At 45.5% G+C, this 14255-nt stretch overlaps 4 protein-coding genes across 4 annotated transcripts in view; 1 reads left to right on the plus strand and 3 right to left on the minus strand.

The window, feature by feature from the left end:
- Window positions 1-2485: 2485 nt before the first annotated feature.
- On the minus strand, window positions 2486-3273 carry LOC128304708 (uncharacterized). Its single transcript, XM_053041921.1, has 4 exons — window positions 3199-3273; window positions 2973-3128; window positions 2650-2907; window positions 2486-2551 (listed from the first exon to the last, which is right to left on the minus strand). Exons 1-4 carry the CDS (start codon window positions 3271-3273, stop codon window positions 2495-2497), a joined length of 546 nt encoding a protein of 181 aa, XP_052897881.1. The 3' UTR covers window positions 2486-2494.
- Window positions 3274-3826: 553 nt separating this feature from the next.
- LOC128300440 (uncharacterized) lies at window positions 3827-4625 on the minus strand. Its single transcript, XM_053036495.1, has 4 exons — window positions 4554-4625; window positions 4199-4480; window positions 4018-4128; window positions 3827-3948 (listed from the first exon to the last, which is right to left on the minus strand). Exons 1-4 carry the CDS (start codon window positions 4623-4625, stop codon window positions 3907-3909), a joined length of 507 nt encoding a protein of 168 aa, XP_052892455.1. The 3' UTR covers window positions 3827-3906.
- Window positions 4626-5707: 1082 nt separating this feature from the next.
- LOC128305421 (uncharacterized) lies at window positions 5708-6918 on the minus strand. The gene is made up of 4 exons (XM_053042854.1): window positions 6542-6918; window positions 6103-6405; window positions 5923-6033; window positions 5708-5844 (listed from the first exon to the last, which is right to left on the minus strand). The coding sequence occupies exons 1-4, from the start codon at window positions 6644-6646 to the stop codon at window positions 5803-5805; spliced, it is 561 nt and encodes a 186-aa protein (XP_052898814.1). The 5' UTR covers window positions 6647-6918; the 3' UTR covers window positions 5708-5802.
- Window positions 6919-12172: 5254 nt separating this feature from the next.
- The window catches only part of LOC128305416 (laminin subunit alpha-1), a 79620-nt gene continuing 77537 nt past the window's right edge, over window positions 12173-14255 (plus strand). The window contains exon 1 of the mRNA XM_053042850.1: window positions 12173-12476. Coding sequence (XP_052898810.1) covers window positions 12173-12476 — 304 coding nt within the window. The remainder of the gene's footprint in view (window positions 12477-14255) is intronic.

The following is a 14255-nucleotide window of genomic DNA, read 5'->3' on the forward strand; positions in this document are numbered from 1 at the left end:
CATCTTGTCCGCCATCTTGTGTCCGCCATCTTGGCCGCCATCTTGTCCGCCATCTTGGCCGCCATCTTGTCCGCCATCTTGTGTCCGCCATCTTGGCCGCCATCTTGTCCGCCATCTTGGCCGCCATCTTGTCCGCCATCTTGGCCTCCATCTTGTCCGCCATCTTGGCCGCCATCTTGTCCGCCATCTTGTGTCCGCCATCTTGTCCGCCATCTTGTGTCCGCCATCTTGTGTCCGCCATCTTGTCCGCCATCTTGTCCGCCATTTTGTGTCCGCCATCTTGTGTCCGCCATCTTGGCCGCCATCTTGTGTCCGCCATCTTGTGTCCGCCATCTTGTGTCCGCCATCTTGTGTCCGCCATCTTGTCCGCCTTCTTGTCCGCCATCTTGGCCGCCATCTTGTCCGCCATCTTGTCCGCCATCTTGTGTCCGCCATCTTGTGTCCGCCATCTTGTGTCCGCCATCTTGTCCGCCATCTTGTGTCCGCCATCTTGGCCGCCATCTTGTCCACCATCTTGTCCGCCATCTTGGCCGCCATATTTTCCGCCATCTTGTGTCCGCCATCTTGTCCGCCTTCTTGTCCGCCATCTTGGCCGCCATCTTGTCCGCCATCTTGTCCGCCATCTTGTGTCCGCCATCTTGTCCGCCTTCTTGTCCGCCATCTTGGCCGCCATCTTGTCCGCCATCTTGTCCGCCATCTTGTGTCCGCCATCTTGTGTCCGCCATCTTGCCCGCCATCTTGTCCACCATCTTGGCCGCCATCTTGTGTCCGCCATCTTGTCCGCCATCTTGTGTCCGCAATCTTGGCCGCCATCTTGGCCGCCATCTTGTGTCCGCCATCTTGTCCGCCATCTTGTCCGCCATCTTGGCCGCCATCTTGTCCGCCATCTTGTGTCCGCCATCTTGGCCGCCATCTTGTGTCCGCCATCTTGTCCGCCATCTTGTCCGCCATTTTGGCCGCCATCTTGTCCGCCACCTTGTGTCCGCCATCTTGGCCGCCATCTTGTCCGCCATCTTGGCCGCCATCTTGTGTCCGCCATCTTGCCCGCCATCTTGTCCGCCATCTTGTGTCCGCCATCTTGTCCGCCATTTTGGCCGCCATCTTGTCCGCCATCTTGGCCGCCATCTTGTCCGCCATCTTGTGTCCGCCATCTTGGCCGCCATCTTGTGTCCGCCATCTTGGCCGCCATCTTGGCCGCCATCTTGGCCGCCATCTTTTTTCCGCCATCTTGGCCGCCATCTTGTCCGACATCTTGGCCACCATCTTGTCCGCCATCTTGGCCGCCATCTTGTCCGCCATCTTGGCCGCCATCTGGTCCGCCATCTTGTGTCCGCCATCTTGTCCGCCATCTTGGCCGCCATCTTGTGTCCGCCATCTTGTCCGCCATTTTGGCCGCCATCTTGTCCGCCATCTTGGCCGCCATCTTGTCCGCCATTTTGGCCGCCATCTTGTCCGCCATCTTGTGTCCGCCATCTTGTCCGCCATCTTGGCCGCCATCTTGGCCGCCATCTTGTCCGCCATCTTGTCCGCCATCTTGCCGCCATCTTATGTCCGCCATCTTGTCCGCCATCTTGGCCGCCATCTTGTGTCCGCCATCTTGTCCGCCATCTTGTGTCCGCCATCTTGGCCGCCAACTTGGCCGCCATCTTGCGCGCCATCTTGTCGGGGGAAGGGGGGAGGGGGATGGAAGATGTCACCTCTTGAACAACATGCTCTCCTGGTATCGGAAATCTGAAAACAGCTGGTTTGTATGAAAAGTTAGTGTTTAAACATTGCATACCTTACGGCGGAAAATTGGTTGCAAAGTTAGTGTATAAACATTGCATACCTTACGGCGGAAAATTGGTTGCAAAGTTAGTGTATAAACATTGCATACCTTACGGCGCAATACTAGGTGCTACCTCTTCCGTGGATGCTCTCCTGGTACTATAAATTCGGAAACTGGTAGTTTTCGAAGCAGTTTTCGGTGGTTTTCAAGCAAAATTCCTGTACTAGGTGCTACCTCTTCCGTGGATGCTCTCCTGGTACTATATATTCGGAAACTGGTAGTTTTCGAAGCAGTTTTCGGTGGTTTTCAAGCGAAATTGCTGTACTAGGTGCTACCTCTTCCGTGGATGCTCTCCTGGTACTATAAATTCGGAAACTGGTAGTTTTCGAAGCAGTTTTCGGTGGTTTTCAAGCAAAATTGCTGTACTAGATGTTACCTCTTCCGGTGGTGGTTTTCGTGCAAAATTGCTGTACTAGGGGCTACCTCTTCCGTGGATGCTCTCCTTTACATTCGGAAATCCTGGTGCAATTTCGTTTATACTTTAAAGTCACTAAGCCGATATTCTTCTCTGCATTTAATTTATCACAAAGAAACGAATGTTTTATATAAAATTACCCTTATTTGCTCTGGAGTTTGATGTCAATTATTTTATTCAACTCGAATTATGCTAAACTACTTTTTTTTTGTGATGAAGTACTTCAACTCTCTCTACACGCTGTCCGCTCGTTAGCCTAGAAGATTTGGTGCGGTAACCTCCACGTCAATCTTAAAGCAACTTTCCCCCTGGGATTAGAAAAAGAGTGGAACTGTAGCTGTATCTTCCCATTTTTTTTTTCAAAAATATACAGAACTTTGAAGCTCTTATACAACAGCAACCTTACCTTATCATGTTTCACGCGCACATCAATGATCGATCGTCCTTGTGCCACCAGTAGATGGTGTTTGTACTTCTCCAAACTATACGTCTGACTTTCATCCGTACGAATCTCACTCGCCGACACCGGACAATGATCGGGAACGCCAAACATGGTGATGATTTCTGCTGCCTCCTTATCGTTCGCCGCATCATCCAGATTCGCACAAATGTCCACCGTCTCCTTCATGACCGGTAGACCGTTCTTGGTGATGGTTACCTCCATCTGGTAAATACATTCGAAGGGTATAGGTATGCTTCCAAACTTTAAACTTCCACGCCAAACCGTACCTCTGCCTGCTTGAATCCTGTGGTCCGTGCGGTAGCCTTTGACTTCACCTTGCAGTCCTCCGTAAGTGTGACGGTTGACTTGGGATCGATCGTGACGACCTGTCCCTCCCCGGCACAGTTGTCGATGCTGTGAACGATAAACTCGTAGCCACCGTTCTTTAAAACAGGGAAGAAAATGAGTTTAGCTTGCAGCTCGTTCGCGCACTACACACGGTTGATATCTTACACAAGCTCTGGCTCTTTTTGCGTGCCCCAACAGAAGCACTCCCAAAAACACTATTACACTGCGGGGAAAGTTCATTGTAATGCCGGATAGGTAGTCAATCGTGCACGAGTTAATCAGCGGGCACAGTGCCCGGGTTTATATTTATAATCCAAACGCATCCCGTGCTCATTCGTTTGGATGCAAATACTCAATCGACGGTACATTTCCGGTGTAATTAAGTGCAACGCTTATCGGATGGAGTGCGCGACTGTGTTAGGTTGTAGGGCGCAAAAACTATTACGAAATAATGCGAGTGTTTGGAGTGAAACAAGTTCAAAACAAACTGATGATATCAACTGTGATGATATTTGAAATTCACCACTAATACTCCGCGTACAAATACATGCCCATACAGCTGAGAGCGTTTGTTTTTTGCATAAAGCAGACATTTAATGGGGATTTACAGTCATCATTGACGCAGTACTCTATTTTAGTGTGACAGTATTTAAAAGCTGTCTGTGTTTAAATTTCCCTCAATAAAAATAGGCAAACAATGACTGATTGCTGCTTCACTAGACGACGTGTTTAAAGTTTTTATTTTGTATAAAAAAAAACTTTCCATGATATGCGATCAACTGCGATCAATTTGGACCTGATCTTACTTTATTTACATAATGTCTCTTTGATTGCTTCATTGAAATGATTTATTTCATACAAAAAAAAACATTTTCATTTGGAAATTTCTGCCTCAATCTTGATGCAACTTTTACCCTAGAAATAGAAAAGAATACTTGTTTAAACTTATGTGTATGAGATTAGATCTCAGTCTCTATGTGGTACCGTATCGTGATCGAGGTTAATTTCGACCGCCATGGAGCCTTTAATGATGCCCATCATCTTCTTAAAGCGGTCCATCGGGATTTTCCTATCCGGATCGGCACACATTTCACTCTGAAAGGAGCATAAATTCATGATTTTGGTAACTCTTCGACCGTGACTTCACAGCGGAAAACGACCTTACCTCACTCTGAGGACAAACGCCACCGGGCAGAAAATCCTTGACGAACGGTAGTTTAGATCCTGCCTTGCACAGGTCGAACTGTTTCTTGAACATTTGCTTCCCATTCTTCGACACACTGACGGTACCGGTTGCTGTGGTGAAATCTTTCACCTTTGCGCATCCCTCTAGCACGAGGGAACAATCGTCCTGCATGGTGAGACCGGCATCATCCGAGAGCGTTATAATGCCATCCGGTCCGGCACAGTTTTCGATTTTATTAACCTTGATGGAGTATCCATCTTTCTGCACGCAATAGAACAGAGTTGGGAGGGATGAGTTGCCTGGTCGGCTAGACACGTTCATGATCGATACATACGCAAGCCAAAGAACCACGTGCAATTACACCAACGAAAAACAGAACGTTCAAACACAGTTTGGTGGACACCATTTTGGAGCACACTAGTTTGTTGAGCAGCAGTCACAACTTTGGTGAATGGCCGGACTTCAGCCATGGAGTTATATACTTCGATACAACAGGAAATAGGAGATTGATACCGACTGGGCGTTCTTACTGTGGACGAGTTCAAACCAATAATTACTAAACCACCATCAGAGTTTGAATTATTCCATCATTTTACTGTTGACAATAATAAAGCGCTTTTCCTTTGCGCTAGAATCTAGACAATCGGATGCAATTTTTATTTTGATAATAAATTGCAGTTCATTTTGAAGTGTTGATGTATGAAGTGAAGTATTGTGTTAGCTTCAAGAGGGAGTGACATAGTTTGGGTGGTGTTGTGGCTACTGTGCTGATCTTTCATGTGATACGACTAGATCCCTTCCCGATCGTTTCCCTGTACGCAAGGATGCCGCTTCGCATTAATGAAGTCCAGGAAAGTCAAACATTTCAGGGCAAATACCCAGGAGAGATTATAATATCCGGTTATGGGTTCACTATCCAAATCGTGAGTTATAATCATTCCCTGATATCGATAATAGCATGCTTATATACTTATCAGACGCTGACATTACCTAATGTTGTTATTGAGTAATCGTTTCGTTATGAAATTCAAGAGAAAATTTAGTGGCCAGCTGTTGTTAGAATGTGTTACAGCATTCAACTTTGGACCATCTGGGATTTGTGAAGAATCTTAAATCTTCGTTTCGGGGATTCAATTGATTGGGGTTTCGGGGATTCAATTCGGGGATTCAATTGATTTGAAGCCTGATAGATACTTAAGAAGGTAGGCTACTATAGTAGTCATCTAAACCAATTGCGATTAATACTATCACGGACATGCTTTGCACATGACCCATCTAAATAAAGGATCTGTGAATAAATCCTGTGAAGGCTGGATCTTCCTAGACCATTTCAATGGAAAAACTTGCCCCTCAGGAACCAAATTATCCTTTATTGCACTATATTTTCCTAAAATAACCGCATACATATTTTTGTGTACTGATATGTAATCAATGTATGTGTGTGATATTGCAAAAACATGTTAAACCTTTGGACCTGGTTGCAATAAAAGCAATTGTATGACATATTTTATTATTTAAAGAAAACAATTTGATTGCTTGCTCTCTAACATGTGTCACAGAAAGGTCGAAATCTCGCTGTCGTTCTACTTGGTTATGTCGAAGCGAACCTTGAAGCAACTTTTGCCCTGCAAAATCAAACACAGGATAAAAAAGGAGCAATGAATATAGCTCATTTTGAAAAGAATCTTTCAAACAACACGTACCGAATCATGTTGAACGGAAACGTCTACGGCAATAGCACCCCGTGCAAGTGGAAGATATTGTTTGAAGCGATTAATATTCACCACCTGATTGGGCTCGGTACAGATTTGGCCCTGGAAGAGAGAAATGATCGTTCAGTCGGTTCCAGAATCCCAGTATGTCCGGTTAGGGTTCCTATTTACCGCTTCAATCGGACACTTTTCCGGTACGCCTAGACTTCGTAACAGCTCGGCAATGTTCTCGGTACGTCTGGGCCGGGATGCCTGGTCACAGATGTCCATCGAACCCTGGAGCACCTGCACACCGTCCTTGGAAATGGTGTACTTGGCATTGCCCGTCTTGAAGTCCTTAAATCGCACACAGCCCCGCGATTTGATATCACAATTTTTCGTCAGCACCACGGTGAAGTTTTCATCGGCCGTAATAACTGCATCCGCACCGGCACAGTTTTCAATCTTTTTCATGCGTATCTTGTAGCCACCGTTCTGGGGAATTAACAATCGCAGATAATGAGCCTTCAATGATTGATCTTAGTGCGACCATTAATCTACAGCAGCCTTCCATCATCGGATCACAACCTAATGTCGTACACTGTTCAGATGGACACGAGCAAATACCTACACAAGCCATTGCAACTCCCAACAGAGCGGTGAAGCAAAGAATGACAACAAATCTCACGCCACCAGCCGAGTGCGAAACTCCCGCATGATGCACCTTCGAACCCATTTCGGCAATGCTGTAGTGCGGCGGTACTGTGGCAACACTGGTACACAATAATCAATTACACGTGTGAGCTGCGATCACCTGGACCGGAAAACATATGCCACCTTTTATCGGGATCAAAAATCACTAAGCGCACACCGTACTGCTACAGCTTTGCGTGACATCCAGGTTGGGGAAGTTATCGGCTTAAATGTTCCGTGTCAGTGGCGAGCGTGTTGAGTGGAATCACCCTCCGTTCGAATGACGGCGTTTATTTATGAACGAAAATCGAACTGCGGATGCAACCCTCCACGAGCGTTCAGCGAGAATCGTGAGCTTCTGGAGCTTATTAGCGTCGGAGTAGTGCAACGTGCACCAATACACCCACAGATCCAGTTGGGCCTGGCTGTAGCGACGTTTTGATGTACGGGGAACACCGCGTCTGACTAATGCCCATCTAGCTGGGGGTGGATTAGAATTCGAGTTAGACTACTGGTTAGAGTGTGACGCAAAGCTGCGAGGTGGCGATGGTGAACGGCGGAACAAACAGTGCGCAAATCAAGATGGATATGACTGATCAATTAAAGTTGAATTATTTACCACTGTGTGAGCATGGGGAGCCGGAGTCTCTACTGGTCAAATCCCCCATGGAGGCTTTGTTCTGGGTCGAATTTTGAGTAAGTTCTGCTCGTGCAGGTGGGAACTCGATGTACGTGTCGATGGAGTGAAATGGAGAAAAACTTAACGCAGGAAAATCCTTGGTTCTCACAGCTTCATGAAAGTTTCCCTGAGTTCCGGAACCGTCTCTGATTTTCCGGAAATAACAACACCCGTAAGTCAACAGGAACAGTAAAGCGTTGATAAGCCACCATTTCATGGAGATGGTTACTGGGAATCATTGAATATGTTGTCAGTGATTTTAATGCACCTCCACTATCCAGGTGACAGCATCTACTGACCGGAGCGACACTATCGCGTATGTGTCGTGCACGTTGAGCCGTAGCAGTGAAGTAAATATTCCACTCATTACAATACTACCAGCGATAGAAGGGACGTGTAAACCGATTCCTGCATAGTACGGGATGTTCGATCAGCAATCGATCGCTACCGTCCGGTTATTAGGCGCATCCATACACGTGATCGGCACAGAATTGTTTCAAAGGCAGTGTGCAGGTTGGTGCAATGGTGGTGGACGTCAGTGATTCCAGGCGCTAAAGTTCTACAGCTAATTGTGGCAAGATTAGCGCTCGTTCGGGGAAAGGTAAAGGTCAGCAAAGTTGCATCGAGTATCGAGCTTCAAGTGTTTGATGGGTGTGTAGACTAGTTTCACTACGGTAACGGGAAGATCATGATCCAGCGGTGTGCATGATAGTCTCGTTAAGGAAATACTATGTAACTAAGGGGATACCCCACAGGAATAAGGTGTTTGAAAAGTATTTTACATATTTACGAGAATGAATCATTTTTTTACTTAATTCTAAAGAAACGGCCAGACCATATTGGTTATAGCTAATGTTAGCTTAATCAAAGGTACAATTTACATTCGTTTGAAGACTTTTCCGTCGGTAGGCACTATTGGTAATTGGTAATCTTCCCTACGATATGACAAGTATGCAGTTTCAGGGATGTACCGACTTCTTTTAAACAAACTCAGTTGTATAGCCAGTACCAAAGAGCCATTTCGAAAAGATGAAATAAAGTAAAATTTGGTCATACATTTTAATCGTAAGAATTTCGAAACACATCACTTAATAGTTTGTCAATGAGAAATCAGTCTTCTCAATAGTGACTGATCTCAACTGAACCGTAGTGAACCGTTGCACTTCCGGTATCAGGGTGTGCAATTTGTATGCAACAACGGACCAATGAAATATTTCAATTCGACGTGTGTGAAATATTTCACAATTCAAATGTTGCGAACGATTGGTTTTATCGAGTAGCTGTTTAGACTAAAAATGCGAATATGTTTATTTAATTCCATATTTAAGCTTGTTTCGAAAATGTACAGTCAATTTTTACAAATAAATCGCTAGAAAAGGTCAAACGTGGAAAATAAGCATAAAAAAATGATCAAACTATAATACAGCTAACTTGTTGACGTACATTAAATCAAATATTCTATAATTCATTATTTGAAATCGATTGTAAATAACTTATTTTCACAACAATGTAATTCAAAATACGCCGGTAACCACGTGGATGTAAAGGCAGCATCATCCCATGGAAAGAGAATGTTCTCTTAGTTCCAACACCAAACATTCTCTCTTTCTAACAACATTTCACGTCCTCTCAAACCGCGTTACAGTGCTAACGAGGAGGTTTTTATGTTTAGCAACTTGAAACATTTTTAAATGATTAGAAATACAATTTTAGTTTTACGTCCCTTCAACGTTCAACACAAACTTCAATAACATACAATAATTCAAATAAACAGTGAAGTTCACGGTCCACACATAAGCGGCCACTTTTCAAATCGAAACGCGAGAGGAATTGCGACCGGAGAGAATTACACGTGCGGATGCTGAGAGCAGCGCATTTATCCGAGTTTTCCATCCCCGCACGATCAGTACATTTCGGGATGTTGAATCGTGCGGTTCGCAGTGATCGGTCGTGTTTGTGCGGTCGCTAGCAAAGTGTAATGAATGATAGTGTGTAATGTTATCATAAGTTTGGGTGATTCAGTATTATTGCCGTCAAACGCATAAAGAGAGCGAGTTAAAGTTGGGTCCCCGTTTGATGCAACCACACGAAACCCATTTCCCAAGTACAGTGGCATTGCATTAGCTGTGACAATCCGCCGTACGTCCTGAGCCGGCAACTGCGGACCGGCGTGTTCTTTCAAACTGGATCGCTTAAAATAGCCAAATCCGCGTGTGCACAAAACCGAATCCGCGATTCAGGCGACGTCGGACTGCTCTGTCACGGTTTCGAGCGGTCGGAAAAGTGCAAAGCAACGCGATGCTACGCATCAACAGTGGCGTGGTTTTCTTCGCGATTTTGCGATAAGATACGACAAGCGTATACGCCCGTGCGCAGGCACCTGACAAACTTGAATGTGAAGTGCGTGAGAAATTATCGATCAACCCGACCGATCAAAGTGAACATTGTGCACGAGGATAAAAGCGAAACAGCGCTGTGCGAAGTGCTCGCTTGCGAAGGAAATGGCGATCACGCGCGTCTGCCGTAATTGATGTAGTTCGCTTGGCAAAGTGCGGTCCGTGTGTGGGTCCGGTACACAGTGTCTTAATTCCAGCGTGTAGCGAGAAAAGAGCATTTAGCTAACGAAAAAGCCACTAATTGACACGCGAAAGGACCTGGAAAGAGGTGGTTGCGTATAAGGCTTCGAGCAAAGAAGCCGGTGGTCAGCATGAGCCCATTCTTTCCACCTTCGGCACCTCCTTCGCTGGCTGCGGACTGCTGCAAAAGAAAGTAATTATAGACGCCCTTATCAATGCAATGCCATTTTTCATCACGCCTTCCGCCGGGTTGCAGCCATCGCTGGCAGTGCATAAAGCAGTACCTCAGCACACTACCGATGACGATGGCGATGCTGATGGTGATGACGGTGGTATTGCAGACGAGCGGTTCCTGAATGCAACCGCTGGCAATGATTTTGTGCTGCTGAAGTCGGTAAGTTGGTTCTTTTTCGTCCCAAAATAATGTGAAAAGAACGGGGCACAGGGGTGAAAACAAAAACCCATGAAAGGGTTCCCAGACCCGCGAAGGAAGTACCGGCGTTGTTTTATTGGCAACTTGTTCCGCAACATAATCGGGCGCATTATTTGCTCGTTTTTGCTAAGTGAGCTTCATGGGGCGCAATGCAATGCAATGAACATTCCATTCCATTCGCAATGGCGGCATCCCGCCCGTTCCCGTACGAACTGCAGCGCGCATTTACTCTTGCTTTTCTTCAGCGTTCGATAGTGCGTGTAATGTTTGGAATGTGCAGCAAAGCGGACAAACAAATGAGACGAAATTTTTAGGATCTCTTTACCCGGACGAAGGAATGGTTTTTCGTATTTTGACACAAACGTTTCCGAAAAAACCTAATAGCTAATGTTTACCTACGAAGATCTCCGGCGTTTATTGACAGCAATAAAGATCGATCGTAGGTGTTGTTTTTCCCGCCCTAAAATCACACCTTTTCCCTCACGGCCGGACTAGGTTATGGAGATAGTTTGTGGAAATGAAGAACTGCTGATGAACTTTCTCACGCACGCAATGATCCATATGATATGGTTGGTTGGTTCAGCTAGAAACTTGTAGCTCGGGGAGATTAGAGTATGTTTTTGTGGATCGTTTCGCCATACTGTAGCTTCAATATAAACACCATCTTTGCATATCTATTCCTTCATTATTGTCCAACTTCTTCCTTCCTCATTTTGTTCCAACATCACTGACCGTATTGAATGCAAGTGATTGTTGAATGTTAGCTAAAGCACAGATTTAAATATTCGCATTGACTACATTATAGTAGTTCATCGAAAAACGCTCCTCATAAACCTCGTCCAGGTTTCTCTAGACGTTTGGCAGACAGGTTTCTTTCAGACAAGCACATTGCCTATTCGTTGGCCGTCTCCACACATCCAGCAAACAGGACACAATGGGCCAAAAGGCTGATAGATTAGTGGATCACAGTTGTTCAATATCGTCGAATTGAATAATTTTTCGCCACTTATGCGTAGGGTATTTACGGCCCAGACCAATAAACTTCCACGCCACGAAGGCACGGGCTGGAACTACGATAGCGATAACAGTGGACGGTATTTTGCCGGTGGACGTCGTGCTCAGAAACCGGTTTGCTTGCGAGTTGGATTCTTACAGGCTTATTTTACGGACGGGCAGCTGATTTTTGACATTCGATCTCGAGACAAAAAAAAAGCATGCTTTAACATCGCTCGGAGCCCGTTCATTACCGGTTCAGACATTCGGCAAGAATTGGCGCCCGCGTTGAGTTGGACGACGACGGGAAGAAATTCAAAACAGCGGAATAGATCAGCTTTTATGATGGAAGTATAAAACCAACACCCAGTAGCGTAATGGTGCTGATTTTTACGTGTCATCAGCTATTTATCGAGTTTATAAAACTATACCACCGGGCATTTTGCGGGAGGATCAACGTTCTTGAGGAATATTTGATTCAACTATTACGTTCAATACCTAGTACCTAGGATAGTTCGTTAGAAAATGAGATGTAAATGTTTGTTAAACCTTCTTTCTTTCTTTTCTTTTCATTTACAGATTCTTCAGATTCACGCTGGAACAAGCGAGTTTTGCTGGATGCCGATAGTTAGCGCGTAGTATTGTGCAAGCTCCCCATTACTTTGTGATAAGTAAGCGAGAAGTGAATAAGCAAGTGTGCGAAGAATGCAAAAGAAGCAAGTGCGCTGCCCTCACAGTGCAGTGATTAGGGTGCGATTTTGTGCGAATGCTGCGTGATCGTTTCGCCGCAGAAACGGAAGCAAACGCGTGTGTGCGATCGTGAAACAGTGCGGGTTGAAAAGAAGAGCCCCCAGCGGGAAAGAAGCAAGTGAGCAATAGAAAGTGAGAATGAGATTCGAAATGTGTTCCAGACGACCGAATTTTGTGTGGTGCGGTGCGGTGGTGACGTTACTGCTGGTGGCACTGAGTGTGAGGGCCGTGAGCGGGATTCGTCAGGATCATGACGATATGTCGGTAGAGGAGATGCTGCGACGCGAAAGCCGCGATGTAGACACAGACCAGACAGAGCACCCCGACCCGATGGGTTGGAGTGGCGTTGGTGACGGTGCTGTTCCGGCTGTGGTACGGAACCGACCGCGACGAACGAAACAGCTATGGCGACAGCATCGGCCACGGCACTCCGGGCGGCAAGGTGCGTACGCTTGTTCGATTTCTAATTAGAATAAGAACCCAAGGAGTTTTTGGGGGAGAATGTTTACTCCAGCAGCATCTCCAGCAGGAACTGTGAGCCATCGGGTTGGGTGGGTTTGTGGTTGATGCCGATTCGTGAGGCTTTAATTTGTGGCTGTTAATTATAGGGTTGTACGTGTTAATGAAGTTACAATACCCCACAGAGTTATGAGTAATGGCACTATTTTACGACTGGTTTTGGGTGGAGTTGCTGTTTCTCTTCATAAAGGAGATCGATTTTCACGAGAGATCATTCGAAAAATTTCTTTTACAAACTAAGTTGTACTGTTAAATAACTATAATTAATGAAGGAGCTTGAACTAGAGTTGGGTGAATGTGATCGAGAGATGTAGGGATTTTCGGGAGTCTTCAATTCCCAGAATCAGGACAGATCTTTAGACCAAATAAATCTCAAGTAGGAAGATCTCATGTAGATCATTTAGGTATTATTTTTATCAAGCGGAAATTGAACGACTTTTAGAATTTTTCCTTATCACAAGAAACAGAACGACGAATTACTGTTGATTGAATATGATTTACATTCATGAATCTTTGGAGATAAAGGAATTTTTAAATATTCTAGAATCTCCAGAGATTATCAAAATTTGTACTTTAATAAATCGACTTCTGATTCGAATTGTTTTTCGCTGTGAAAATCCTATTAGTGGCTCTTTACATCAGTTTAACATTAGCTTAAACGTTGCAGTAGGAAAATGAACCGTTTTGAACAAAGCATCCATTGCTCTTCCACAAGATGCGTGCCTTGCATTACCTCAAACCCGTACTGTTGTCCCTCGTTTAGCTCGAGACCACATGCTTAAGAAGGCGAAATGGGAACCCCTCCTGATGCGGGAGCCCTTTTCGAGATGCTAACAATCGGCTTTTTAATTGCTTACATTCCGGTGCGCATTGTTGAGTGCGTTATTGTGAGAGTGCGTATTCGTGGAATTGAAGCTTCCTGGCGTGGCTACGAGCCCGTGTTCGTAGCGCTGCATTTAAAAATGTTTGTTCGTACGAAGGACACATACCGAATGAATCTGGGCATCTGGTGCTGACATGGTGGCAGTGTGCAGTGCTGCCGGTTTTTACGCCGGATTTTACGCTGCCTAGCCAGGTTCGGTAGGTGTGATAAAGGAACACATAAATCTACCACCCGCATGGTATTGGATGGCGTGGAAGCGAACGTTTTATCAAGGACAGTATGTAAGCCCTCGCTCTCGAGCGCTTCCTGTGCGCCAGACAGCTGTCCCGAAAAAGGTTCGGCCCTTTTGTTTTTACTGTACGATTGTTTTTCCCAAACCGATCATGAGCTTTCGAAGGGAGTGGATATGTGGCCGCTGTTGAAATATTCTTTTTCGTTGCTATCGCAGCCAGGTAAATTGGTCGCTGTCTTTACGAGTGAGAAAACTATGCAAGCGTGTGCTTCGTGTCCCTTTTGCAGGCCACAGTACGGTGGTACGGAATTCGAATCTAAGCACAAAGCATAAAGTGTCCAAGATTGTATCGCTGTCCGGTTTTTCGGATGATTGTGGACACTCCTATCACTTCCCAGGTCCGGCATTCGTAACGCAGCTGAGCTGATACTTTTGGCGGCTTCTTTATTTTCTGCATTTTTTTTTTCGTTTTTGTCATGAACCACTCCTAAACACAGGAAAGAGCCCGTGAAAGGAAGGGAGAGATTGAATAAATAGTAGAAGATATGTTGGCACAGGTATGAGTAGGACGCTCAGGCAACAGTTTA

The sequence above is a fragment of the Anopheles moucheti genome, chromosome 3, assembly GCF_943734755.1.
Source record: "Anopheles moucheti chromosome 3, idAnoMoucSN_F20_07, whole genome shotgun sequence".
Classification (NCBI taxonomy): Eukaryota; Metazoa; Arthropoda; class Insecta; order Diptera; family Culicidae; genus Anopheles; species Anopheles moucheti.